The following is a 26,182-nucleotide window of genomic DNA, read 5'->3' as shown; positions in this document are numbered from 1 at the left end:
TATATAGGCGCTGGTTCTAATCCTGGTGACCCCGCTTCCCATCCAGCTCCTTGATTGTGGCCTGGGAAAGCAGTCAAGGACAGCTCAAAGTCTTGGGACCCTGCATCCACATGGGAGACCCAGATGAAGCTCCTAGCTTCGGATCAGCCCAGCTATGGCCATTGTGGCCACTTGGGGAGTGAATAAGCAGACAGAAGATCTTTCTGTCTCTCCTCCTTTCTGTATATCTGACTTTTCAATAAGAATAAATAAATCATTTTTAAAAGAAATGTCTATCAGTATTGCAGAGTGAATATAGTTTCGCAAATTTTGTTGTATACCTCTGTCAAATCAACGATTAAGAATGTTATACTATGTTGAGCTATAGTAGCCTTAATGATCTGTGATTACTTTTGAACTTCCTGTTTATGCATGGGGGGGGAAATAATTGTCACACTAAGTAGGGCCAGGATTCACATTTATGTTTATATTGCAGTAACATGCAGTTTCCTTCCCTGCACCACAGTGTATTTCCTAATTTTAGAGCTCACCGGCCAAGAGTTGAAATTTTGAACTGTGACATCATCGGTATGCAGAAATCTCCTTGTCAATACCTTCTACCATGCTCAGGGCCCTGGAGAAGAAATACTGCGTTTTCCAGGAACCAAGGGGATCAAAATGAGAAGATCACATATGATGCAAACTCTATTTCCTGGGGGAATTGTTAATTACTGGAATGATTACATTCCTTTCCTCTGAGATACAGGTTTCTTGAACAAAAAACCTTCCTATTTTGCCTATGCAAAGGAAAAACCATTCTTTATCTTTCAAATAAGACACCCCAGTGAGGTGTTTTACTGCCTTTTCCAGATCTTCTCTACAGTTATTTCAGCTATAGGTGCAGTCAGGTTTTGCCCAGAGTTTTCTGCCCCAATTTCAGATGCAAAACTAATCCAGTTTTCTCACAGTAGAAAATGGAAAACTTTCACCTGTGGTTCAGAAAGAAGAAGTCTCATCTTCTCTAGATTTTTCCTCTGACCTGAAAACAACCTGGAACAGATCCCTCACATGGACCTGACCGCACAAATGCTTCCCCCCCCCAATAACGACGAGTATTTTCCAACACCCAGAATGAACCCAACTTTGGCACAGAGAGTTGTAGCCCATGGCATTGGCCGGTGTACCTTCCTGGCAGCCTAGAGTTGTGGCAGCCACAGCATCTACCATGCTACTGCTCCTTCGGCAGACATTTCGGCTTCTTGAGAGACCGAGCAGGGGAGAGGGCACTCGGACAGGCATGTACCAACAGCCCTCTGAAGGAGCTTGCCTTTCAGGTTTCCTAAGAACCCTGCGCCCATGGATTCTATAATGAGGAGGGATTTAGTTGTTGAAGGATCTTTTCAGCTTTATTGCTTAACTCAAAATTGAAGGGGGTAGGGGCAGCAGAAGAATTATCCTGCTTTGCCTTCCTGAATGGTCCAGATGCAAGCTTTGTCTGTAGCTGCTCTGACACGGCAGCCAAGAGTGTTCTAAGGATGGGGACCCAGGAGTTCTAGTCCCAGCCTGAGCCCCTAACCTGCTGTGAGTCCAGGGACCAGCACTTCCCTCTCTCTGGTCCTGAGTTGCCCTTCCGCTGAGACAAGAAGGTGAGGGTCCTATGTGCTCTGCTTCAGTGTCCTCATCTGTGTAATGGGAATTGCAGGAAATAACTGACTTCATCCTTCCAGTCGTCAGATGTTCATGTCAAGTGAACTAAATCTGAGAACTAAAGAACAGCGGATGTGTTGGGGCAAGAATAAGGACCCATTTTTTCTGCCTAGGACAATTTGGATATTTATAACATCACTCACAGGTCACAGAAAATTACCAAGTTAAAAACCTGTTGCAGATTTACTGAATTTCGCGTTCCACCAGCAGTTGCCCTGGTAGGATCAAGACAAATTATTTCACAGGCCAGACATTCCCCACCTCTCCCAGAACCATAAAGCAAGGACAATTCTCCTTGGCTTTGAGATGTTCTTGGTGGTAGCTATAAGCATAATTTGTGCCATTCATATCATTTATTTTTTAAAGTTTTAACTTTGAAAAACTTTCCAGTTTGTAGAAGAGTTACAAAATATAGAACAGGAAGTTCCAGTACAGCCTTCATGGAGCTTCCCTTTATGCCAGCATCTTAAATGACCATAGAGACGGGATCAGAACTAAGAAATAGACACTAGCATAACACTATTAGCTAAACCATGAGCTGACTGAGATCTCAACAATTTTTCTGCTCTTCCCTTTGTGTTCCAAAATCCAACCTTACGTTTGGTTGTTTGTTTTGACAAGGACCTTGATATTTCTGAAGTGCATCACTGGTAATTTGCAGAATGTCCTGACCTTGGGTTTGAGTGACACTTTCTCAGAACTTAACAGAACTGATGGATTCTGGGGAAAACGAACACAAAGGCTGAGCTCTATCCTTACTGCCTCCCAGCAGCAGGATGTGAGTCATATTGCTGCCAGTGCTGTTCCTCTTCATCCCTGGGTGCACGTGGTGCTTGCCAGGTTTCTCCACCAGGAAGCACTGTTTTTCCCACTCCAGATACTGCTCAGAAGAAGAGGATCTGTGAGTTGAGCCTACACAATGTGCTGGATTCATCCAGTGAGGACACAAAGTCCCCCTCTTGGAAGGAGGAAGATCACAGGGTGTGTGCATAGCCACAGTGGGAATTCGTAAACATGTGGGAAAGATCCTTTGAGACTGTCCAAATAGACTCTTTCTCTTCCATGGTGTGCCTGCCAATTTTACCCTAATCAGCAGATCTTGCAGATATTACTGTGGTGTTTTTTCAAAAATTTCAATCACTTAATTAATTAGAGAAAGGGATTGAAAAAGAGCAGTGCCCTAATCTCTTGAGTCTTTCCCCAAATGCTGCACTGGTGGGGGCTGGGCTCAACTGCCAACCTCAGGATCTGGGAACTCAAGCAATGTCTCCCAACAGCTAAAGCTGAGCAACCAATATACAAATGTAGTGTGACATTATAGCCCAAAGGATCAAATAAGTATCCATGTATATGAGGGGCCTTTGGAGAGTTCATGAGAAATGCATGTTATGAAAAAACAACATGTAGACTCAAAATATTTTTGCACTAGGATGGATATATATATATATCTTTAAAATATATATATATGCATATATATATCTTTAAAATTCCATTCCCATGAACCTTCTGAAGTACCCTGAAATGTGTGCCAACCCACACACAAAAACCTATCTATTTATTTCTGCCTCTACCTGTATATATACTAAAATAAACATGAATTCATGCTGATTCCTCCAACTCTTTCCCATTGCTTGTTTGGGACTCCTCTGACAGGGAGAAACCTGGTATCCTTTATCTGGTTCCTTTCACTCTCCTGAATGGTTAAGTAGTGTCATGGGGGCTCATCTGCACTTCTCCTAGAAACACATTTACCAACTCAAGTTCAGGCTTTATAAAGTCCTTCTTATCTAGCACCAAGCAAAATTTTTAATATTTAAAAGAAGTGCTGAATTCAAATCCCAGCTTTGCCATTCCTTGGCATCTGTAAAAAGGGATGAGTAAGCTCTATCCTGCCTTCTTTGTAGCTATGATGGAGAGGAAGAATTAGAGGAAATATAAAGGGACTCAGAAGACAAAAACAAAAACAAACAAAAACTGGCATCCTTTCACTGCCCCGCATTATCCCATCACAGTCCCTGCACTCCAGGCATGGGTCCCGTCCACAGCCAGGCCTCTCCTCCCAGTCTTGTCCTGCCCTCAGGCACACACTCAGGACCTGGGAGTCCACTCCTTTCTGCATGCCACTTGCTGAGTCCAATTCAGCCGAACCAGGAAGGAGCCTGGTCTCTGGATAAACAAACTAGATGCTCAGAAAGCCTAGGCACTCAGAGGCTCTCACTGCCCACTGGGCGTTTCAGCCCCACCAGTCTGGCTGGAGCCAGCACTCTCCACTGGCCCTAGCTCTTAGCACAAGCAGCCTGTCCTGGCAGCAGCTCTGGGCTTCGGTTGAGAAGCTCCACAAGCACCCAAGGGTGGAAAGCTCTAGTTTCATTTCAAATTGCAGTGCCCCTCCCCCCCTTTCTGGTCCTCAGTCTCCCTGTCTGTAAAATAAAAAGTTGGATTTTAGGTTTGGGGGTTACACACTAAGAGCTGGATCCAGCTGGTAGGCACTCCATTTAGTTCACAGAGCATTTTCAGTACATTTCTTTTAATTAGTGGACTGTATCTTACAGTAGCTTAGGTTTACAGAAAAAGTTATCAGGAAGTATCAAGAGTTCCCATGGACCCTTTCTCTCCAGCCCCACTAGTCAATTTTCCTTACCAGTAAAATCTTGTATTAGTATGATACATTTGTTAAAACAGATGAACCAACATGGACACACTATTATTAAATAAAGCTCATGACTTGTGTTAGAGCTCCCTCTTCATGCTATACTCATCTATGGTTTGGGACAAATGGTCTTGTCCTGTATTCATTCTGACAGTAGCACAAGGAATGGTTTCACTGCCCTAAAACCCCAAGGCTCATTTGTTCAGCATCCTCCCTACCCTTCCCCCAAGCACTGGTGACCCCTGATCTTTTCCAATGTCTATGCAGTCTTCCTTTTCCAGAAAACCAGCACATGGACTCACATAGCACGGAGCCTCTTCAGATCAGCTTCTCTACTTTATTCCTTTAAGGCCATCTTTTCATGGTCCAATAAGCATCTCTTTTTATTGTTGAATAATGTCATTGGACAGATGTCCCACAGTTTACTCATTTATCAGTAAGACCTTAACCTATATTTGTTTACCAGTAGCAATCAATTTTAAACTCCTTAAAAGCTGAACAATTTGGCAACATTGAAGGAGCCCCTTCTCCCTGCAAAACAGCCCAGAGCTTCCTACATGGAGCCATGTAACACTGCACATGATGGCCCCTAGAGACAGCATGAGTGAAGTCAGAGACACAGTGACACAGTCAATATGATTTTGGATGGGGATAAAATCCAGTTCTCCTCACTCCAAGTCTAGAGCATTTCCGATCACACACCCTACTCATTTGCCCACATGGGCAAGGACTGTGTGCTATGCCAACACCCACGGAGTTTTCCTCACCACAAAAATCTTTCTACCCCTAAACAGGAGCATCACTCAACCTTATAAATACCAGCCCCCATCCCCCACACTCCCCGGCAATTAACTGAGCAGGACCTGGGGGAACGTAAAGTGATATTGCAGAGGGCAGGGTACATGTCTGCCCTCGACCACCCCTTTCTTCTGCCAGGCTGTGGCAAGCAGCCTCCACCCGCTTACCTCTTGATGCCAACCAGTCTCACCCAGCCTGCACCCAGCTTGATCCCCTCTGTTGAGTCTCCTTGTGAGAAGGGAAAAACCAAGCTGGCCTGAGAAGTACAGTAAGGAGGAAACAAACAACGGGCTCGGTAAACACATCAAATCCTTCCACCTGCATGGGAGGGTGATAAATACTTGTTGAGTTGAAGAGAGAGTAAGTCAATGAATTAACCAAAGCGTTACAGGCAGGTACCAGACCTTAGAGTTTGAACTCATTTCCCCTGCTTCTTGTCACAGCGTCTTGAATTTCCCATCTGTAGAAGGGGCTACTTTTGCCTGTTTCTTGGGAGTTATCTTGAGGTTTGTAGGAGATCACAGTGCACAATGCCTGATATGCAGAAGACTCTGGGAGATGGCTGATTCTGCCCCTCTGCCTTGTGGCACATCTTCCTAGCACTTTCAAACATTCCTTGATTTCTCTCGGCCCTCTGGAAGCTTCCTACATCTTGGGGCTTCCATGTTATAGCACTGACACCAAAGAATCATTATACATTCGGAGTTTGTTGAAAGTAAAAGACCCAGAACTCTAGTTATAACTCTTTGGACACACATATAGAAGTCTCAGTGTTCAATGCGATGCTGTGAACATGATAGATATTTAATAAATATTAGCTGACTATAACATTAGTGGCTAAAGCTATAGATGGCTGGGACAGGCAGCATTTAACAGGAAAGCCACCGTATCCCACCTATGTCCCACACCAGAGTTCCTGAATTCGAGCGATCATAGCTTCCAGCCAATGTGGACCCTGGGAGGCAGCAGATGATGCCATTCAAGTGTGACTGGGTCACCAACTCCCAGTTTTGGCCCTAGCACAGTGCCAGTCCTTTGGGGGCATTTAGGGAGTGAAGCACTGAATGGAAGCACTTTCAATCTTAACTTTCTTGACTTTGCTCTCTCTCAATAAATAAAAAAATTAAATTAACAAAAGTAGATGGAGGGCCCAGCAGCGTGGCCTAGTGGCTAAAGTCCTCACCTGAACGCCCCGGGATCCCATATGGGCGCCAGTTCTAGTCCCGGCAGCTCCACTTCCCATCCAGCTCCCTGCTTGTGGCCTGGGAAAGCAGTTGAGGACGGCCCAAAGCCTTGAGACCCTGCACCCATGTGGGAGACCTGGAGGAAGAAGTTCCTGGCTCCTGGCTCCGGATCGGCACAGCACCGGCCGTTGTGGTCACTTGGGGAGTGAATCATCAGACGGAAGATCTTCCTCTCTGTCTCTCCTCCTTTCTGTATATCTGACTTTGCAATAAAAATAAATAAATCTTTTTTTCAAAAAAAGAAAAGTAGATGGAGAAAGCTTGGATCATTATCTTTTCATCATGCTCTTAATGCACATTCCTAGCAAGTGTTTTGACATTTAGGAACATGCTGAGACCCCAGTAGCCTGGGAGATGGTTAGGAAAGCATACCATCACCCTTTCATGATTGGGAAAACTGAGTGTCTCTGAGGTTCAGTGGCTTGTGAAAGGGCACAGAAGTGTTCGGGTTTGGTAGTTGGTGGTCTTGACAGTCTAATGGCTGCCTGATTACCTCAGATGGGAAGGGAAGGTATATTTTTGTGCTCAGTTTCCAGCAATACTGTTCTCAATCTCAGCAGGTCCTCTATTCAGGAGCACTCTCACCTGGCCCAGGACACATCATAACAGGAACCAAAGTAGGATAAAAGCTTGAGTTTGCCAACTCTTTCACTGGGCTCCTCCCGTTTCTACCATGTGCCTTAAACTCAAAAGGAAACAGATGAGTTGCGGAGTACTCAGAACTCACAAAATGAGGGAAATATCCCATGAGAAATCAGATTCCTGCAGTCATTATGAGAAGCTTCCAGGCTCCCTATTCTGCTTGTCCAAAGGACCTGAGGCTGGAATGGCTTCCAGGAGTCCAGACCTGGCTTCCCACTTGCTTCCCAACAGGAGCCATGATGACATTCAAGCCTCAGAGCTGCTGGGCATAGCCAAGCTTGGGGAGCTCAAGACTCCTGGATTCTGCTGCCCTGCGCAGCACTTCTCCTGGTGCAGGTATCACAGGTGAGTGCTATCCAAGCCAGAGAGGGAAAGAGACATGGCCAGGCCTCCAACGCACACTTGGCTTGTCTCCTGATGGAGTCAACTATATGCTCAAAGGACACCCATGGCTCCTTCCTCATAGTGTATCCTGACTCTCTGGAGCCTGCCTATGGCTCTCCCCTAAGGACCTGGCAGGAAGTGCTCAGAGCATCCTGCTCTGAACTGGACAGCTGAGAGGGAATTGGATGAGCCAAGACAGCTGTCTGTCAAACTGAGCCATGGGAATCTGAAGAATCTGTAATGGACTGGTCATCATATTTGCTTGTTACCATCTAGTAAGAGTTGGGCCCAAGTGGCCAAATACCAAGCAGATCATGGCAAGGCCACAGAAAAGGAATTCCAAATTCAAGCTGCCTGTCCAGCCTTAGCTCCGGTGTAACACTAAGTGGTCTTTGGGCCCGGCGGCGTGGCCTAGCAGCTAAAGTCCTCGCCTTGAACGCCCCGAGATCCCATATGCGCGTAGGTTCTAATCCCGGCAGCTCCACTTCCCATCCAGCTCCCTGCTTGTGGCCTGAGAAAGCAGTCGAGGACGGCCCAATGGGTTGGGACCCTGCACCCGCGTGGGAGACCTGGAAGAGGCTCCTGGCTCCTGCCTTCGGATCGGCGCACACCGGCCCGTTGCGGCTCACTTGGGGAGTGAATCATCAGACAGAAGATCTTCCTCTCTGTCTCTCCTCTCTGTATATCTGACTTTGTAATAAACATAAATCTTTAAAAAAAACACTAAGTGGTCTTTGTAAAGTTGTTTCAGCTCTCTGCCCTCAGTTTCCACACCCACTCTTCCTTGCTCAAAGAACTATTTGCAAGCAGAAGTTGAAGAGGGAAAGATAACCACTAGGGTTTTATGATGCCAGTATTAACACAGATGCCATTTGTTGAGCACCTTTCCAAGGACCAAGTATGTAGTCAGTATCATTATGCAACCGTGCTGCTGCCTTCTTCTCTACATTTCAGAAAAGTGGAGGCTCTGAGAGAGAAGGTGACTTAGCCATGGTCTCACAGCTTATCAGTGACAGAACTGAGTGTGCATTCCTTCTGAACAGCCTCCCACAGCTTTGCTTTCTCCTCCCATCCTCAGAAAGGACTTGCTGAACCCTTTGTCTCTGTCAAGCACTGCAAGACTCCACACAGGAGGAGCAAACCAGACCTGGAGCCTCCCCTGTAGGCTCACAGTTCAATGGTGAGGACTAGAATAAAGAATGCTTCCAACCACAATAACTCTCTCCAGAGTGCAGGGTCATGGCCTTGTGAACCTTATCTGGAAATTAAGCAAGGACCTTCAGAGGAAATGATACATGAGAAAAACTGAATGCTGATAGAGAGTCCTTAGACAAGAGTGCAGGGAGCAAGGAAGGGATGTGGAGTCAAGAATCAAAGGTGTTAAACGAACAGAACAAAACAGGATGCTCAACTGAGGAACAGAAAAATCAGAATAGGCAGGACACAGTGCAGAGGCAGGAGTCTGACACATGTCAATGAGCTTGGCCTTGATCCTGGGTGTCCTCAAATTTGTCTTGGTTGCCCTCCTATGTCTCACTTTACACCTTCATGGATTTTCATCTGCTCGCTTAACAGCTGAATCAGCAGCCATGAAGTGATTAGGAACAGAGACCAGAGAAGCTCACAGGGACCAGACAAACTGAAATCAGCACAGGGCTACCGTAAAGACAGGGAGGAGGGAATGGGACAGGAACCTGGACAGGGTTGGAGACAGGGCAGCACCTAGGACAGCTCCCTAGACTCTAGCTTCAAGGGTAGTCAGAATCATTCATTCATTTGTTCGATAGATATTCATTAAGTGCGTGCTATGTCCTGAGCACAAGGAGATACCTCAGAAAATCAAGCAGATACAATTCCCCATCCACTTACAGATGGTCTTCTAGTTGGGAGGAACAGAAGATAAAATATGGAAGAACACAATTATGCTAGAAGGTGACAGGAGTATGGAAAGAATAGGCAAGGAAGATGATCCAGGACAGAGCTGGCCCAATTAATCCTTGGCCCACGATCCTCTAGGGTTGCATTTGAAGGGAGCCATGTGGGCTAAGGCCAAGCAGTACTTGGAACAAAACACTGTCCTGGGAGGGAAGAGGTAGGAATGTCCCTGCTGGTAAGTAGTTACTGTGTGTCAGATCTTTGCCTCCATTAGGTCAACTGTTCTCAATGTGTGAGGAAGGAATTATTATCTCCCCTTTTCATTCAAGGAAAATGAATTCCATGGAGACGAAGTGACTTGTTCAAAGTCACAGCTGCTAGCAGCGGAGTTGGGATTTGAACTTACGTCTTTGATGACTTTCAACCATACTCTGGCCACTTGCTCAAGGCTCAGAGGCCATGCAGGGATAGGCTGGGACAAAAAAAGGAGAAAAGGGCATTTCACACAGTAGGAACAGAGTAACAAAGAGGTAGAGAGAAGTTTGTGTATCCCTGGTTTAATGAACAGAGCTGACTTTTCTGCTACAGAATAGCTCTCGAGAAAGATACCTGAATGCCAAGTTAAAGATGGAGGAGTTAAGGAACAGTCCCCTCCCCCTGAACTCAGGGAACTCTTGGTGGAGCAGGTGGAACAGAACTCAACAGCAATGTCAAAGAAAATGGCTTCTCACATCCTTGATAGCCAAGCAACTTCAGCAGCCTTTTTGAAGGGATGACCAACCCTTCTAGGCTTTGCCAGATAGTTGCGTACATGGGAGTTTTGCAGACAGATGGTAGATCAAGATATAATGTTCACCAAGTCTATAGCTCCATTTCTCACTGGCATATTAAGTTTCTCAGCCTCCCAGCACACAGAAGGAATTGACAGGCATCCTTGCAGCTTGAAGAGGACAGACAGACACCCCAGTCCACAGTCATCTAGGGGGCCTGTTCAGATTCCACAAGAGAAGCATGGTCTCATACATAGGAAGTGGCTTTGGAAAGACCAAAGTTTGGAGTAAGGAGTCTATCTTAGATTCCAGGTTCATTTTCATTAAGTCTCAAATTGATCCTGACATTGAAGCCTAAATAGGAATATATCAGAGGCACTTTGGGCCTGAGGAATGGGTGACCAAAGACCTCGACTGTCTCACTCTATGTGGGGTTTCTGTTCGTTTTGCTCCAATCATGTGCTCCATGCTGTAGCTGTTGTCAGTGCCAGGCCTGATCTGGTAGGAACACTTAAAAATGCTCTCCTCCCACTTCTGGGCCCTCCTCAACATCCTGCAACCCACCCACAAGGCTCCCTGGGTCTCTCAGGCCCTACTGTAGTCAGAGAGAACAACAGCAAATGTTAGCCCTAAGTCTTGGTTCCAGCTGTGCAAGGGGACTACACAAAGTTGTGAGAATATGAAATTCAAAATCAACAGTTCTTTGAAACTCCCCACACTGCCCAGAGACACAATGGTCCCAATAGTTTCAGACATCACATCCAAGTGAGCAAGACGAGTGACATCCCTTGTCTTGTCCTCAAGGGTAAGAACAGAACTCTTTCCCCCTGAGACCCCAAAATCTATCTCCTGTGTGTCCTTGACTATGAATCTCAAGCCTTTCCTCAACAATGAGCTGGGACAAGGATAACAGCTGAAATTAAATTTTCTCTAGATCCATCAGGCTGTCTTCTGAAGTCACCAGTAGGGTCACAGTCCCCCAGAGGCAGATGGTTATGGCTGGTGTGTGTGTGCGCGTGTGTGTGTGTGTGTGTGTGTGTGTGTGAAAGAGAGAGAGAGAGAGATAACAATTGCTCTGTCAGGAGGATGGGACTGGCAGACAACCAGTGATATGTACAGTATTGCTTCCAATGACCACCCTGGCTGGAGTTTTCCTGAAGCTCGGGTCACAACAGAGTCCCCCAGGGTCCTCTACAAGAGGATGGGGATCGGGCCCGGCAGCGTGGCCTAGCAGCTAAAGTCCTCGCCTTCAAAGCCCCGGGATCCCATATGGGCGCCGGTTCTAATCCCGGCAGCTCCACTTCCCGTCCAGCTCCCTGCTTGTGGCCTGGGAAAGCAGTTGAGGACGGCCCAATGCATTGGGACCCTGCACCCGCGTGGGAGACCTGGAGGAGGTTCCAGGTTCCCGGCTTCGGATCGGCGCGCACTGGCCCGTTGCGGCTCACTTGGGGAGTGAATCATCGGACGAAAGATCTTCCTCTCTGTCTCTCCTCCTCTGTGTATATCTGGCTGTAATAAAAATGAATAAATCTTAAAAAAAAAAGAGGATGGGGATCAGTGAAGATATTAACAGGCCTTGCCCGGAACCAAGCTCAACCATCATCAGCTACTCTTCTGGTCATGCTCAGGAGGTTTCCCGACTGAGGTGGATGCCGGATGAGGGTAAGGTGTGGTGGAGGCAAGGACATCAGATAGGAAGTCAGGCTCACTATCAACCTGGGATTTGTAACACCCAGGAGACTACCCAGTCCTGGACAGTGAAACTGAAATGTGGTCTTAAGGATTCATTAGGAAGGCTGCAGACAAAAGGGGTGGGCAGGGGATGGGTGATGGAGGTGATATCAGAGGGAGAAGTCTTGCATGCTTTCCCGGAGGACATCGAGGCTCCAATGGGGGGGGGGGGGGCGGGGCAAGAGAAGGAGACAAGCTTTCCCTGAGAAGGGACAGAGGGAGAAGGTCCCAAAGCCATCACCTTTACTTGCTCTGAATGGTGGTATGCAGACTGGACAGAAGTGCCCCTGCCCAGGACGGTCCCTGTTGGTTTCTATCCTTCAGCTCACCAGGCTGTTTCTTAGCTGATTGGAGCAGGGAACTGGAGTTGGTTGACTTCTGGTGCTGGATTTGTCCATCCTCACTTCATTATCCAAACCTTATGTATTCTTCCTTGCCTCCCATCCTTTGTCTATGCTGTTCCATCAATAGAAAGGTTTTTTTCTGCCCAGGCTGCCCATTTCATGGTTCACAATGCAGCCTCTGGCACCCCAGTGGGGCAGACAGCTTCCTCCTTCAACTTCCCACACAGCCATGGGGTTGTGTGCCTCTCTTTGGGTTGCTTGGCTATTTACCTCACAGAATAAGCCATAAGCTCTCAGAGGCTGGAATTCTGTCTCCCTTATCTTGGTGACTTCTGAAGTACTCAGCACCTTCCAAGGCCACAGCACCTGCTTAGGAAACTGGGACAGGAAAGGCAGCCCAATGCTTTTTCTGGAGCTGAGTTATCCAATACTGTGGCTGCTAGCCATATGGAACTGTTTAAATTTCAATTAATTTTATGAAATTTAAAATTATTTTCTCTGTTATATTAGCCACATAATAAGGGTGCAATAGTCACAAGTGCCTGATGGCTACCGATCGAACAGTACAAATGCATATTTCCATCGTTGTAGAAAGTTCTAGTGCACAATGCTATTTACACTAACACTGCTGCAGTTCTAAAAGGTATGGACCAGCCGCACCCAGCACAGGCCAAACACCCCTTCTTCTCTTGTCTCTTTCCATGCATCTTGCTCTTCCCCCTCTCTGTCTTTCCCCCTACAGAGCAGTGTCAGTGTCCATACAGTCCTTTGAGGCCAGTGCATTTCTGCCCACTTCCCCAGTCCTGGAATGTATGAAGTGGAGGGAAACCAGAGCTGAGAGAGGTCAAGATTGTTGCCTAGTGTCACCTGGGTGGCAAATGACAGAACCTGGTCAGACCTCAAACCCCAGCACCCTTCTTTTTTTCTCAGTCCTTTGCCACCTCTCACCAACATATCACCTAATCTAACCTGTAAACAGTACCACAAACCCCTTCAACAATATTTCTGTTAAGTGATTTTTCCAGCCTCTGCTTAAAGACTACCCTAAAATACTGAACCCCTCTACTGTTCCCTGAAGCAATCTTGAGATAACTCTGGTAGAAAACGTTTACCTATGGGACTGGCGCTGTAGAGCAACAGGTTAAAGCCTTACCCTGAGGTACCAGAATCCCATATGGGTACCAGTTTGTGTCCTGGCTGCTCCACTTATCATCCAGCTCCTTACTTACGGTCTGAGAAAGCAGCAGAAAATAGTTTAAGTTCTTGGGTACCCATCACCCATGTGGGAGATCTGGGCGGAATTCCTGGCTTCAAATAGGCCCAGTTCCAGCTGTTGTGGTCATCTTGAAAGTGAGCCAGCAGATACAAAATGGTTTTCTTTCTCCCCCTCTCCATCTCTCCCTCTGCCTTCCAAATAAATAAATCTCTAAAAAAATAAAAAATAAATAAAATAAAAAAGGAAAGAGAATGGTTCTTTTGGGGCACAATGACACAATTATCCTTCTTGGAATGTCCTTACCCTGAGACCTCTGCAATCCTGATGTCATCACAGACTTAAGCCTCGACTCTAACACTTCCAGGGTTGGGACACTGAACATCTTTCAAGGCAACTCTCCGATCTTGGGATATGGGAAATCAGTCTCTTACCTGGATTTCCTCCCCGCTGGGACCTCACAGGCCCTAACCATCCCTCTACCCCAGGCAACCCCACTCAGACAATGACCAGGCCCTTAAGTTTGAGTCCTAACTATAGCCTCATTACGTCATCTTGGGTAGGAAGCTCTGTCCCGTTAGCACGGGACTTCTGGCTTTCCTCTCCCAGGGGCTCATGAACCCACAGTCCCCACAGGAGGCCCATGTCATATATGATAGGTGCCACATGCTAGGCACCTTTATGAGTGTGCTGGTTCCATTTCATTTTAAATAACTTCGCAAGGCAGTCATAATCGTTCCTATTTCAAAGGCAAATAGACTGTCCAACACATGAGGAGCTGTAGCAGGAGTCTGAAATTTGGATGTGATCAGGAGAGTTAGTCCAAGGTCCTTCAGACCCCAAACAGGGCAGAGGAGTTCAGAGCCACATTACAAGGCTTATGGTTTGAATTGCATCTGTCAAAAAGGAGTAGTATTATCCAGGGCATTTCAATTAGAATTGGGAGGCCATTGTTAAGCAAGACTTTCCACAGCTGACTCCTTGAACTAGGCCACTGTAATCACGTTCCGGGGTTTAAACTGGCTGGAGCCAAAATGCAAATCAGTAGCTTGTGGTTGCTATTTTTAAAACTCCACTATCCCTAAGTTACCTAGAGTTTAAGACAACACCCAGTCTCCTTTCCCAAAACAGCATGACACCTGGTGCTACCAATCACAATTACCTACAAAGCAACACTGCGGCCACCCCCAATTGTGCTTCACACATGGCCACCTTCTCAGAAAACCCTGGAACATGTTTCCAAAAATGCTTGAATCTGTGTTTTCCCATAAATCTGAATCAGCCCCCAAATGTTCTTAAAAGGGTAGAGCTGATCTAGGTTAACCCAGCCCCTCACCAGCAGGATGACCTAGGACCAGCCAGGCTGGAGTCTCCTGTACCTCTTCAGCTCATCAGGTGTGAATCAGAGAGGGCAACAACGGCCAGAGCCTGGCCGTTGCTGTCTGGAAACCAGGAGGGCTTAGCACATACACATATGACTTAATGAGTGCCCAAGGACAGTGCAAATCAGTATTATTGTCCGTATTCTTAGAGAGACCATTTGGTCCTGCCCGTCCATGCTGGCTTGGTAGCCCCAATGTCTTCCTATATCCCTTATGAGACCCCCCAACAAATACCTGCAGCCTGGAGTAGATGTGCTTTACTGGTGGCATCCGACAGAAGAGACAGCAATGGACTGGAAACAAAGACTCAGCTGCAGAAGGCTGAGAGCAACAGTGAGGAGGCAGCCACCCTCCTGCAGAAGGCTTGGCTGTGGGTCGGCGCTCTGCAATTACGAGCTTCCACGTGCACCTCCACGTTTGCTAAGCTGAAAGGGAAGCCCTGTTTGCAGAAGTCCCTACCTGTACAGGAAGTAGCCCACACAAGCCCCATCCGGGCAGTGACAAAAACACCAACAGAACATCACGATGTCTACTATTCCCAGGTACCCTCCACAGGGGCATCCCCCAGAGGAGCTTTTGAGGAAGCTCTCATTGTCACCCTTTGCAGGTGAACGAACACAAGAAGTAGTGCCCAAAGGTTTAGCAAGTGCCCCAGGAAGCCAAGATGCCAGGATTGGCATCCCGTTCTGGAAAAAGCCAAATTTTGTTCTGGACCCCCTGAGAGCCAGCCCTGAGTTGGGGGAGGGGGTCTTTTAGGCGACTTCCATCCTAGCACAAGGACCACCTCCCTAGCCTTGATGGAGGTCACAGGGACACAGCCTAGGGTCCCCGAGTCCTGGTCCCCTTTCTACTGCAAGATGGGTGTGTGGACCTTGGGTATTCCTTCAGTCCTCTGGACCGCCTGTGTAACGGGGATGATGGAAGGCAGGACGCAGGGTTTTTTAACACTCAGAGGCTGTGCAGACAAGGAGCAGGGAGGCAGAGCAACAGTGTTTACATGGGAACAGGGCACTGTGTTCCTCTAAACCTTAATAACCACTAATTAGTTAATCCCAGTAGCGGCAGGGTGAATTATGGGTACTATTAACCCCAATTTACAGGCAGGAGGTTGAAGGAGAGGGACTGGCTGGGGACTTGGGCAGGAGAGGGCTAGGTGAAAGCCTGGCCAACACTACAAATTGCCTGGGTTTAGGGGAAGACTGGGGGGAGGGATAGGTCAGACCTTGAGAGGAGGAACTGAGGTGCAAAGAGGTCCAAGAGAAGAAGAGTCTTCAAGGTCACACAGCCCTAGGCACAGACCGGGAGCGCACTGCTTCCCTGAGCTCTCCCCAGAGGCTGCTCTGGTGGGTGCTGTGGAGCTGTGTATGCGTGGTGGGCCAGGCTTCTGCTGTGGCCCTCCCTAAATTCCTAGAGAAAGCACCCAGCTATAAGCTCCTGGGGATTATTAGTAAGTACTAATGGCCTGTGACAAAGGCAGCAGGATAAGCTCCTTGCTCCGCAGACTAAACAAGGCACCAGAAGCCAAGTCAAACAAAGGCTTGGGTTTTGTACTGGTCCAGCTGGGAGGCCAGATCCTGAGTCAGGGTAGGAATCTCCTCCGGTGGCCTTTGTCCCTGTTGTCACTGAATGCTGGACAGAAGCACCCACAATGTGTGTTCTTCCTGATCATACAATGAGCTTTCATCACTCAGTCCCTGGAAGGACGCACTAACGTCTAGAGACTGAGAAGACACAAGGTGAGTCAGGTGGGACCCAACGCCTCTGGACACATCACCATGCCTCCTGAATTCTTCCTTGAGTTAGCACCCAATGACACTGGTGCAGAGAGAAATGAAGTAGTTTACCTCTTTATTTGTGGGGAATATGCCCCAAGATCCCCCATGGATACCTGAAACCAAATCCCATAATGCTGTGTTTCTCCTGTACACACATAACTATGACAGAGCTTAATTTACAAATTAACCATTCTAAGAGATTCAGAATAACTAATCATAAAGTAGAACAATGCTAACAATATCCCAGGGTAGTATTTGGCATAGTAATTAAGACACTACTTGGGATGCCCACATTCATAATGGAGTCTACCCCTACGGTCCGGTTTCCTGCTAATGAGCATCCTGGGAGGCAGCAGGTGATGGCTCAAGTACTTGGGTCCTTACCACTCAAGTGAGAGACCAAGATTGAATTTCAACCTTCTGGCTTTAGCATGGCTCAGCCTTAGTTAGCTACTGCAGGCATTTGGAGAGTGAACTAGCATGTTGAAGATCTCTATTTCTCCCTTTCAAATAAATACAAATTATATGTGTGTCTTGTGCATGTACATATACTCTAATAAAAGCTTTGTGAATTTATTCTCTCTTCCCTTCTCTCAAAATATCTTACAGAAGAGCTTAGCAACTCAGCAAATAATTTTCTTCCTGTTTTTAATGAGTTGAGAACTTTCACTTTTTCACTTACAATTTCTCTCTGACATTTATGAACTGCCAGCATCACTACTCTGGGGCTTTGGTGGAAGGAGGTTGCGTACTGTGGGTGCTTTTCTGTCCAGTTCTCAGTGGCAACAGGGAACAAGTAAGAGTTTCTTGAACACAAGCACTGTTGTGCTGTGACCGTGGATCCAATAACACAGTAGTTTTGAAGTAAGTAATGGGCAGGTAGTTTATATAGCGTGGATACACCAGTCAGAGGGATGATGCAAACCCACAGCAGGGCAGTGTGCAATTTCATCACACTGTTCAGAACACCACTTGGTTAGGACTGACGGATTGTATGTTCCTAGCTCTTCAGTTTCATGCTTGTACAGATAACTATGAGTTCACTGAAACCACTGCAAGTGAAAGCATGGATGAAGAGGGAGACTGTAGTATTCTAATTTCCAAAGTATGTTCCAACTTATCCCTCCTCCCTTCCTTCCCTGGCTTGGGCAACAGATAGGGCTGGGTCAAGTCCTGGTGCTGCCTTTTCCTAGCTCATGGCTTTGGCAAATGACTTCACTGTTCTAAGCCTCTTAGCTGATCTTTATAACAAGAAGAATAATAGTACCCCTCAGAGTTGATGGGAATACTCAAGTGAACTAATGGCTGCAAACTTCGGCTCCATGCTTAGCACCCAATGCAAACATTCAGCAGCTGCTATTGTTACCAGCAACTCCAGCACTAACCTGCTGAGTTAACCTTGCTCTGGTAAAGCTCTCAGCTTCCTTCAACCTTCTTCTTTCACACAGGGAATCAGATTCCTCCAATTCGATTTCTATGTTCTCCATCACCTGATTCAAATTAAACAATAGGTTCCAGGGCAATGTCTCTGTGGCTAAATCCTCATCTTGCTGGGCACCAGTTCAAGTCCTAGTTGCTTCACTTCCCATCCAGCTCCCTGCTTGTGACCTGGGAAAGCAGTGGAGGATGGCCCAAATCCTTGGATTCCTGCACCCAGATGCAAAATCTAAAACAAATCCTGGATCCTGGCTTCAGATTGGCTTGGCTTTGGTCATTTTAGCTACTTGGTAAGTGAACCGATAGATGGAAGATCTCTCTTTCTGTATCTCCTCTCTGTAAATCTGCCTTTCCAATAAAAATAAATAAATCTTTTTAAAAAATGAAACAATAGACTCCAGAATCAGGGAAGGAGGGGGATGCGTCACTCCCCTGTTTCCTGCCCTGGCTAGGCTGCTCGCTTGCCCCATGCATTTGCTGCAGGATGTTCAGGACTGTACGAACAAGCAGGACACCCCTCTTCCTGGCTGCCCTTGACAGTGTAGGGGAACAAATTTCCAGCCTTGTTTCAGGAACAAACCACTGGTGACACAGGTATCCTCTTTCTGGCAGACTCAGGAATCACTGACACGTTTGGTCATAGTCAAAGAGGTCCTGGCCACAGTCCTCCCTATGCAAAGATTGTTCTGGTCCTTTCTGAATGCAGCTCCTTTTCTACATTACAGCGAGAATCATTTGGCTTCAGGCCTGGATCCATCTCTTACTTCTTGCTTCCTTGTTCCCTCCAGGAGCATGATGATATTTGCCCTGTGGGGATTAAGAGGTACCTGTTCTCCATCAGCCAGGGAGGAGCAGCAGCATGCATGGAGAGAGAGCCTGCCTGCCCCTCCTCACTTATCTTCAAGTCAGATTTAAGTCCCTGGAGCATTATGTGTAACACTGGTTTGGGATATTAACATACAGAGATCCAATTGCTGGGATTATAGGGCGTGAAAACATTCTCACCTTTCACATGGAGGCTTCAGGTGGCTGCCAGCCCCGCTCCAGCTTGTCAGTTGCTGAGCCCTACTTTGCACACAAGTGATTTAATTTGGTGTGCTAAAAATTATTCACAACCAGGAGCTCCATTTCTTCAGAGTGCATTTTGTGCCTGACCAAAACAGACTCAAAGGAATGTTTCCAGTCCAAGTGTAGCTAGGAGAATTCTGGTTCTGTGTTAAAAAGCTCGAATCAGGGACATGGGGCAGGGGGCAGTGGTGTGTGGCACAGCAGTTAAGACGCTGTTTGGGACACACGCATTCCACATTGGAGTGCCTGGTTCCAGTCCCTGCTTCGCTCCTCATCACAACTTCTTGCTAGTGCAAACACTGGGAGGCAGCAAGTAACAGCTCTAGTTCTTGGGTCTCGGACACCCACATGGGAGATTTGGCTTGAATTCTAGTCTTCTGGCAATGGCTAACCTAGTCTCAGCTAGTGTTGGCATTTGGGGGAATGAGCAAGGCGCTGGAAGACCTCATGGGAAATGAATGAGTGGATGGAAAATCTCACTCTGCCTCTCTATCTCTGTCACTTTGCCTTTCAAATACATTAGCACAAATAAACAAATAGGCCTTGCAGTGGCTGCTGTGCAGTGTAACCACAGGCAGGTCACCCTCCCTACCTTGGATTCCATTCCCTAAACTGTTACCAAAACCCAACATCCGCCACTCATGTCTGTCAGGCATGGCTGGGTAAATTCATGGCTGATCATGGTCTTATGAAAAGAAATGGAGGGCAATGCTTCCACCAGTGGAGTCTGGGCATCAGTCCAAAGCAGAACACTTGGGGTGAGATGATCAGGCTGTCATTACTGAGAAGGCTGATGGGCCTTTATTTCGAGGTTATATCTTCCCTAATGACTTTTCAGTTGTTAAAATGTCATTCTCTTATGAAATGATGGCAAATCATGGTCTTATGTGGTAAGAAATAAGTTATCATCAGACTCTTGCAGGCAGTGTTCCACTGTCTTCTGACTTCCTGTGTTTCTTTGGAGAAAACTTATTTCTGACCTAATTCCATTCCTAGATATCACCAAAAAGAGAACTACAGATATTTTCATACAAGCAACATTTGAAAAGATCTACTTTCTACCAAGATAGTGCTGGACCATACTGGAGGCAAAGGCAAAAGGAAAAAAATCAGTAAAACAATCTTTTATTTACTTAAAATGTGAATGCTTTGTTATCACAGAAAGTTTGCATTAATTTTATGACATTAAAATATTTCCCTTGATGAATGGGATTTGGGGTACCCCTTAAGTTTTATACCTGAAACAGTTGTCTCACTTGTCTCCTACTCCCAGCCTTTATCCCTGTGACCTTTGCCTGGGCCAGTTACTGAAGCCTGTGCTCCCCACAAAAAGGGGAGAGCACCAAAATAGGTAAGATGTGAGCCCACAGTAGGCATGCAACACAGGAGAAAGATACAGAGAATCGCTGGAATGTCAGGAAAAGGTACCCCAGGGAGATGAAAAGGCACAATCACAAAGGACAAGAGGCCCAACCTGCAGCAAAACAGGATAGAAATAAAAGCTGATAAACAGTAAGAAAATACCTGGAGAGAGCATTTAGGATTCCAATAATGACAAGCAAAATCATTAAAACCAAGTAAATGAGAACAGAGATTATTATCTCCAACCAAAACACACAAAAAAATCAAAAAGTAGAAGGTAAGAATATTTTATTATTTTAACTTGTAAATTATATCTCAATTTGTAAAAAATAAGGCACTAGCAATTTAATTATGTTATGAATTTGTCTCATTCCATTCTGCATTACACAGAAATTGAAACTGAGGCACACTAGTGCAGCATCACACAGTATGAGCGGCGGAGTTCAGATCTCATCCAGACCTCTTGGTTCCTGTGCTAGCACTTTTTCCCCCCACAGTGATTCTTCTGAAGAATACCTCTTGAAGATACACCAAAATGAAGCTGATTTTTCATGGTGTTGTACTGTTCTCACATTAGAGATCACTGGGCAGTGCACTGCGTCATGATTTTCATGGCAGCAAGAGTGGACTCCCTGGATGTCCACTTTGGAGGACATGTGGTGAATCTGCTGGGGACACCCAGTTCAAGTTCACAGAAGCCAGACCTCCAGGTCATTCACTGGAATGATCTAAGACAACAGAAATGTATCAAATGGCACTGCCTCGTCTTACCACCCTTTGAGACACATGAGACTTCTTAGGCAGACAGTTACCGCCTATGTCACTAGTCATTCATAAAGTCTGCTATTGTTCCAACAGATATGACAAAACTAACATCTGCATGCACCAACATCTCTTTGTGGTATCACTTCCTGGGTCCCTTTCTGCTTGATTTAGCAGGTCTGCCTTTGTCTTCTGGGGGAAAAAAATCCCATCTTGCTGAATTTCAGTTTCTTTCTTTATTTCTTACTAAGAGTCAACATACGTAGTAGACTAGACCAGTGGTTTTCAGCTGGTGTGGTTTAGCCTCACCACTAGGAGACACTGGGATTGTCACAGTCAGGGTGTGGTGCTGCTGGCATCTAGGTGGGGTAGGTAGGAACCATGGCTGCAAAGGCACACAGTAGTCAGCCCCTGCCACCACCCAAAGATGTGCTCTCAAAAGACAACAGTGATGCTGTCAGGAAGCCTTGGCCCAGACACCTTGGCTTTCAGTGACAGGGTCTCGATTCCAATTGCTTAAGGAGGAAGGAAACAAGGAAAGAAGAAAAGATGGGAAGAGTGGGAGAGAGGACAGAAAGAAAAGTAGGGAAGAGTAGGAATGGAGAGAGATAGAGGTTATTGGAAAGATATTATAGCTTTAAAAATAAGAAATAAAAAGCTGAATATTATTGTTGACTAAGATAAGAAATCCAATCCCTCTGTGGACGATCTCTTCCCTGTCTCTGTTCTATTTCTTTCTACGTAACATAGAACCAGGCATTCTCACTTGGCTTGAACCATCACAGCTTCACATGTAGAGGAAAAGATCTTTTTATTTTTCTCAGATGCACCACCATAAGTCCCAGAAACATACTTGACTGGTGAAGCTTGGATCACATCACTCCTTGAACCAATGATGATGAAGGCCAAAGAACCAAGTACAGCACAGTGATTGGCCTAGCTTGGGCCATATGTCCACCCCTGTGATCAGAGGCAAGAGGATCTCTTAGACGAAAAGAATTACAGCAAGAAATGACCAAGAGGTGCTAGACTAAGACTTAAATGTGGTCATGCTCTTTCTGACTCTTTGGGTGTGCTGTGTGAACATGCACGAGTCCCCTCCTCTCATGTGTACAATGGAAGAATGGACCAGAAGTCAAAAGGATCTCCCATATCTAACACCTAATAAATTTTGGCTGATGGTTAAGCATTATTTATCTCCCCAATATTTATGGCATTTGAAATATTTACTAAACCTGTCAGGTTTGTAGATCTGAGATACAATATCTTAGCCTATTACACTATAGTGCTGGTCCCATAAATAAGACTTAAAAATAAAAAGAAGAAAAGGCGGTTGGCATTGTGTCACAGCAGGTAAAGCCACTGCCTGAAACACCAGTATCCCATATGGGTGCCAGTTTGAGTCCTTGCTGCTCCACTTCTGATCCAGCTCCCTGCTTACGGCCTGGGAAAGCAGCAGAGAATGGCTCCAGTCCTTGGGCCCTTGCACTCATGTCACAGATCCAAAAGAAGATCCTGGCTCCTGGATTCAGTCTGGCCCAGGTCAGGCCATTGTAGTTAATATGCGGAGTGAACCAGCATTGCAAGATCTCTCTCCCTCTCTTTCTCTCTGCGTAACTCAACTTTCAAATAAATTAATTTTTAAAAAAAGATGATATTGAGAAATCTTCACCAATACAGAAGACCATGATTTTTTTTTCTCAATTATTTGTTGATCCAGTATTTTTTGAGTGTCTACTAGGTGCCAGGTATTTGTGGCTCCTCCCTGACCCTGTATAAATTAAGTGGATGCAACTGCATTGCAGAGACTGAAGGATTTCTTGCTATGCAGACCATGACAAAGCCCATGCCTCTCAGCTGTGGCTGGCCTCTCCAGCCCCGAGAGAATCCACACAGATTCTACACCCCACCAAAAGCAAGTGCAGCTTTCCAGGCCCCTCTCGTTGCTCTGCCTCTCTGTCACTTCTTCCGGGGGGACCTCCTTGGGTGGTTCTTGTTCCTTTCCCACACACTGAGTCCTTCCCTCCTCATACACATGTCTGCCACACAGCACCTCTCCCCTGATGCTGAAATTTCTATTCACTGCCTCCCTCTCTGGGCTATTAAAATTCTGTAGGAAACGGAAAGATTCTTACGTACCTGAGAAGTTTCAGAACTTCAACACCAACACACACACCCTGATAACTGCTTTCCTCCTCTGCTCCTCTTTCCTAGTTGCTCTCCGTTCACCTGGTGGCTGAAGCCATAAGCCTGGGTGTCATCTTTTACCTGCCACATGCAACCAAAGTCCATCATGTCTACCTCCCATACCTGCCACCTCTGGAAGAATCGGTTACTTCGCTTGTTCTGGAGCAGTCTTGCCTCATCCCTCAAGGGCCAGGTTGCTGCTCATTTTCCAAGGTTCGCTTGAATCTTGACCTCCTCCAGGAAGCCTGCCTTGATTCCTGATTCTCCTAGCTAGGCTGAGTGTCTGTTGTCTTTATAGTTTCCATCTCCTATTTCTCCTAATTTACATGACAATTGTGCTTCTCCCCTACCAAACTATCGGTTCTAAGAGAGCAAGCCCTGGTTTATGACTTGCCTTCCCTACTCCTGGCACACTGTCCAAAGAGTCATTAAATAAATGCAAGAACAAATTATTCTGGAGACAAAATACCTGGATTCTACTCAAATCTGCCACTAACACAGTGACTCATTACGTACTTGTCTCTGAGCCTCAATGTTTGCATCTGTGAAATAGTTATCCTAATTCCTGCCCAGTCTACCTCCAGGACTGAGCATAGCATCAAATGGTGTAATGAATGAAATGCTTTTGTACCTTCTAAGTGGATTTACACCATAAGAGATTAGTTGTAAGCATTTTCTCTTTCCTCAATCTTTTCTCTGACTTAGTCCAGATATAATTAGCTATTATTCTTATTTGTATGTTTCTTATGAGCTCGGGATTTAAGAAGCATGTTTCTGATGTTTGTCTCTGAAAATATTTGGAAGTTAAATGTTCTTATATAAAAATGGTTGGGAAAAAAGCTTTGATACAAATTATACATGGTAGCTCTGAACTCCTAAAGAATGTTCCAGCAGGTTCAAGTAGAAATACCAAGGCTTCTTCTGACCCACCTAGCCCCAGAGGTCATGCAGTATCACTTCTGGCATATTCTGTTGGTTGCAGGTGAGTCCTGGGACTACTGCATCTTCCAGAGAGAGGTGCTACAACCAACACCAAATAGACACAAATTAACCTTTTGCATTACTGTTATAAGAGGAAATAAATGACAATGTAGAACAGGCTGCAGGGAAAAAAGAAAACCAAAGCAACCCTAAGCTCAGTTACAGCTCTACAATATTAGCAAAGACTTTCAAAAGTGAAAATGTGCTGTACAGAAACAGTGGTGTGCACATACGTTGCTGTTTGAAAACAAATTGCTCATTTCTTTGGAAAGAAGTTTGATAATACGTATCAAGATCTGAAATCAATTTTCCTATTAAAATTGACATTAATGGGAGAATTCAATAGATTCAAAGTCTTTGTGTACAAACATGTATATCATCACTTATAAATAAGCAAAAAGCCCAAACATCTACAACAATAGGGAATTTAAAGCATATTACAGTCACAGAATGAGATATGTAATAGCATTTACAGCAATAATCGTGGACTCATGGCTGTAACACTCTTAGACTCATCCACAAAGCCTCTGTGAACCTTGTTAGATGGAGTCTTTCTGATCAGCGGAGGGCCAAGCTCTCAGAATAGATTCTTACACAAATGTTTAGGAATGCCAGGACCAAGTTCTCCCTGGGATTCCCAATGAAGATGTTCAGCTTAAGCCAGAGCCCATGAAAGGCCATTTGGGAACTGGTTGGCAAGCAGTGGCAATGGGCACTCCAACTCTGTAGCAGCATAGTAATTTACTGTCAACCCCACTCACAGTGGGACTGCCCACATTCCACCAGCCTTGAAGGAAATCTGGCACGTGGCTGTGTCTTCTGCAGCCAGCTCTTAGCCAAAATTAAGAGGATGGCCAGACCTTTTGTAAAGAGAAGGAACTAAGTATGCCAGAACTAAGCACACTAAAAGGGCCTCTGTAAGTGTAAGAGGGTCCCAAGGAACTACACCTCTATGTTCATGTGTACATATGCTACCTTCTCCTGCAAGGTGGAGCAGTCCCAGGACTCACCTGCAACCAACAAAATATACCAGAAGTGTTACTGTATGATTTCTGGGATTAAGTAGATCAGAAGAACACTTGGTGCATCTCCTGAGCCTCCTGGATAAGAACGCTGAGCTACCATGTAAAAACTCTACTATGTAGGAAAAACCACATGCTTCCTGGTTGACAGTGCCTGCAAAGCTCAGCCTCCCAGCCATTCCCACAAAAACGTCACACGGATGGATGGGGCTGTCTTGAATCCTCTAGACCAGCTCATCCACAACTTGGATCTACCCAAGTGACCCAAGGTAGTGCCACTTGGAACAAAAGAATCCAGAATTCTGTAACAAAATTACAAGACATAACAAAGTGGTTGTTTTAAGCCACTAATGAGATCAGGAGATAATTAAGATGAAGATAATTAATAAGGAGATAATTAACATGGAACCAGCATATCACTTTTGGAAAATGCTTGAGAATAAACTCACTACTCCAAAACCAGGCAAGTAAAGGAACAGAGTTAAGCACTGGCCCTTCCTTTCCTACTGAATTGTACTCCACAATCACCAAATAGTTGGTAAGATCGAACTCTTCTTTACAGAAAAATTACAGCTAAAAAAGGAAGGAGAAGTATTGAGATTAGAATACTGGGAGAGGCATTTGGCTGACTGCTTGAGATACCTACATTCCATAGAGGAGTACCTTGGTTCAACACCTGGCTCCAGTTCCTGATTCCAGCTTCCTGCTGATGTAGATCATGGAAAGCAACCAGGATAGCTCCAGCAACTGGGTCCCCACACTCTCCACTACAGGGGAGACCTGAAATGCTATATTGAGTCTCAGCTGCTGTTCTGCCCAGGAACTCTGTCTGTTGCTCTGTCTCTCCGTGCTCTCCTTCTTTAAAACAA

At 45.8% G+C, this 26,182-nt stretch overlaps 1 protein-coding gene across 1 annotated transcript in view; it reads right to left on the bottom strand.

The window, feature by feature from the left end:
- Positions 1 to 22,217, bottom strand: part of TSTD2 (thiosulfate sulfurtransferase like domain containing 2) — a 136,880-nt gene extending 114,663 nt beyond the window's left edge. Inside the window, exon 1 of the mRNA XM_058672550.1 lies at positions 22,209 to 22,217. Within this exon, the coding sequence (XP_058528533.1) occupies positions 22,209 to 22,210 (2 nt within the window). The 5' untranslated portion in view covers positions 22,211 to 22,217. The remainder of the gene's footprint in view (positions 1 to 22,208) is intronic.
- Positions 22,218 to 26,182: the final 3,965 nt, after the last annotated feature.

The sequence above is a fragment of the Ochotona princeps genome, chromosome 14, assembly GCF_030435755.1.
Source record: "Ochotona princeps isolate mOchPri1 chromosome 14, mOchPri1.hap1, whole genome shotgun sequence".
In the NCBI taxonomy this organism is placed as follows: domain Eukaryota; kingdom Metazoa; phylum Chordata; class Mammalia; order Lagomorpha; family Ochotonidae; genus Ochotona; species Ochotona princeps.
Note: the sequence above shows the minus strand (reverse complement) of the source record. Positions and strands in the feature narration are given on the sequence as shown.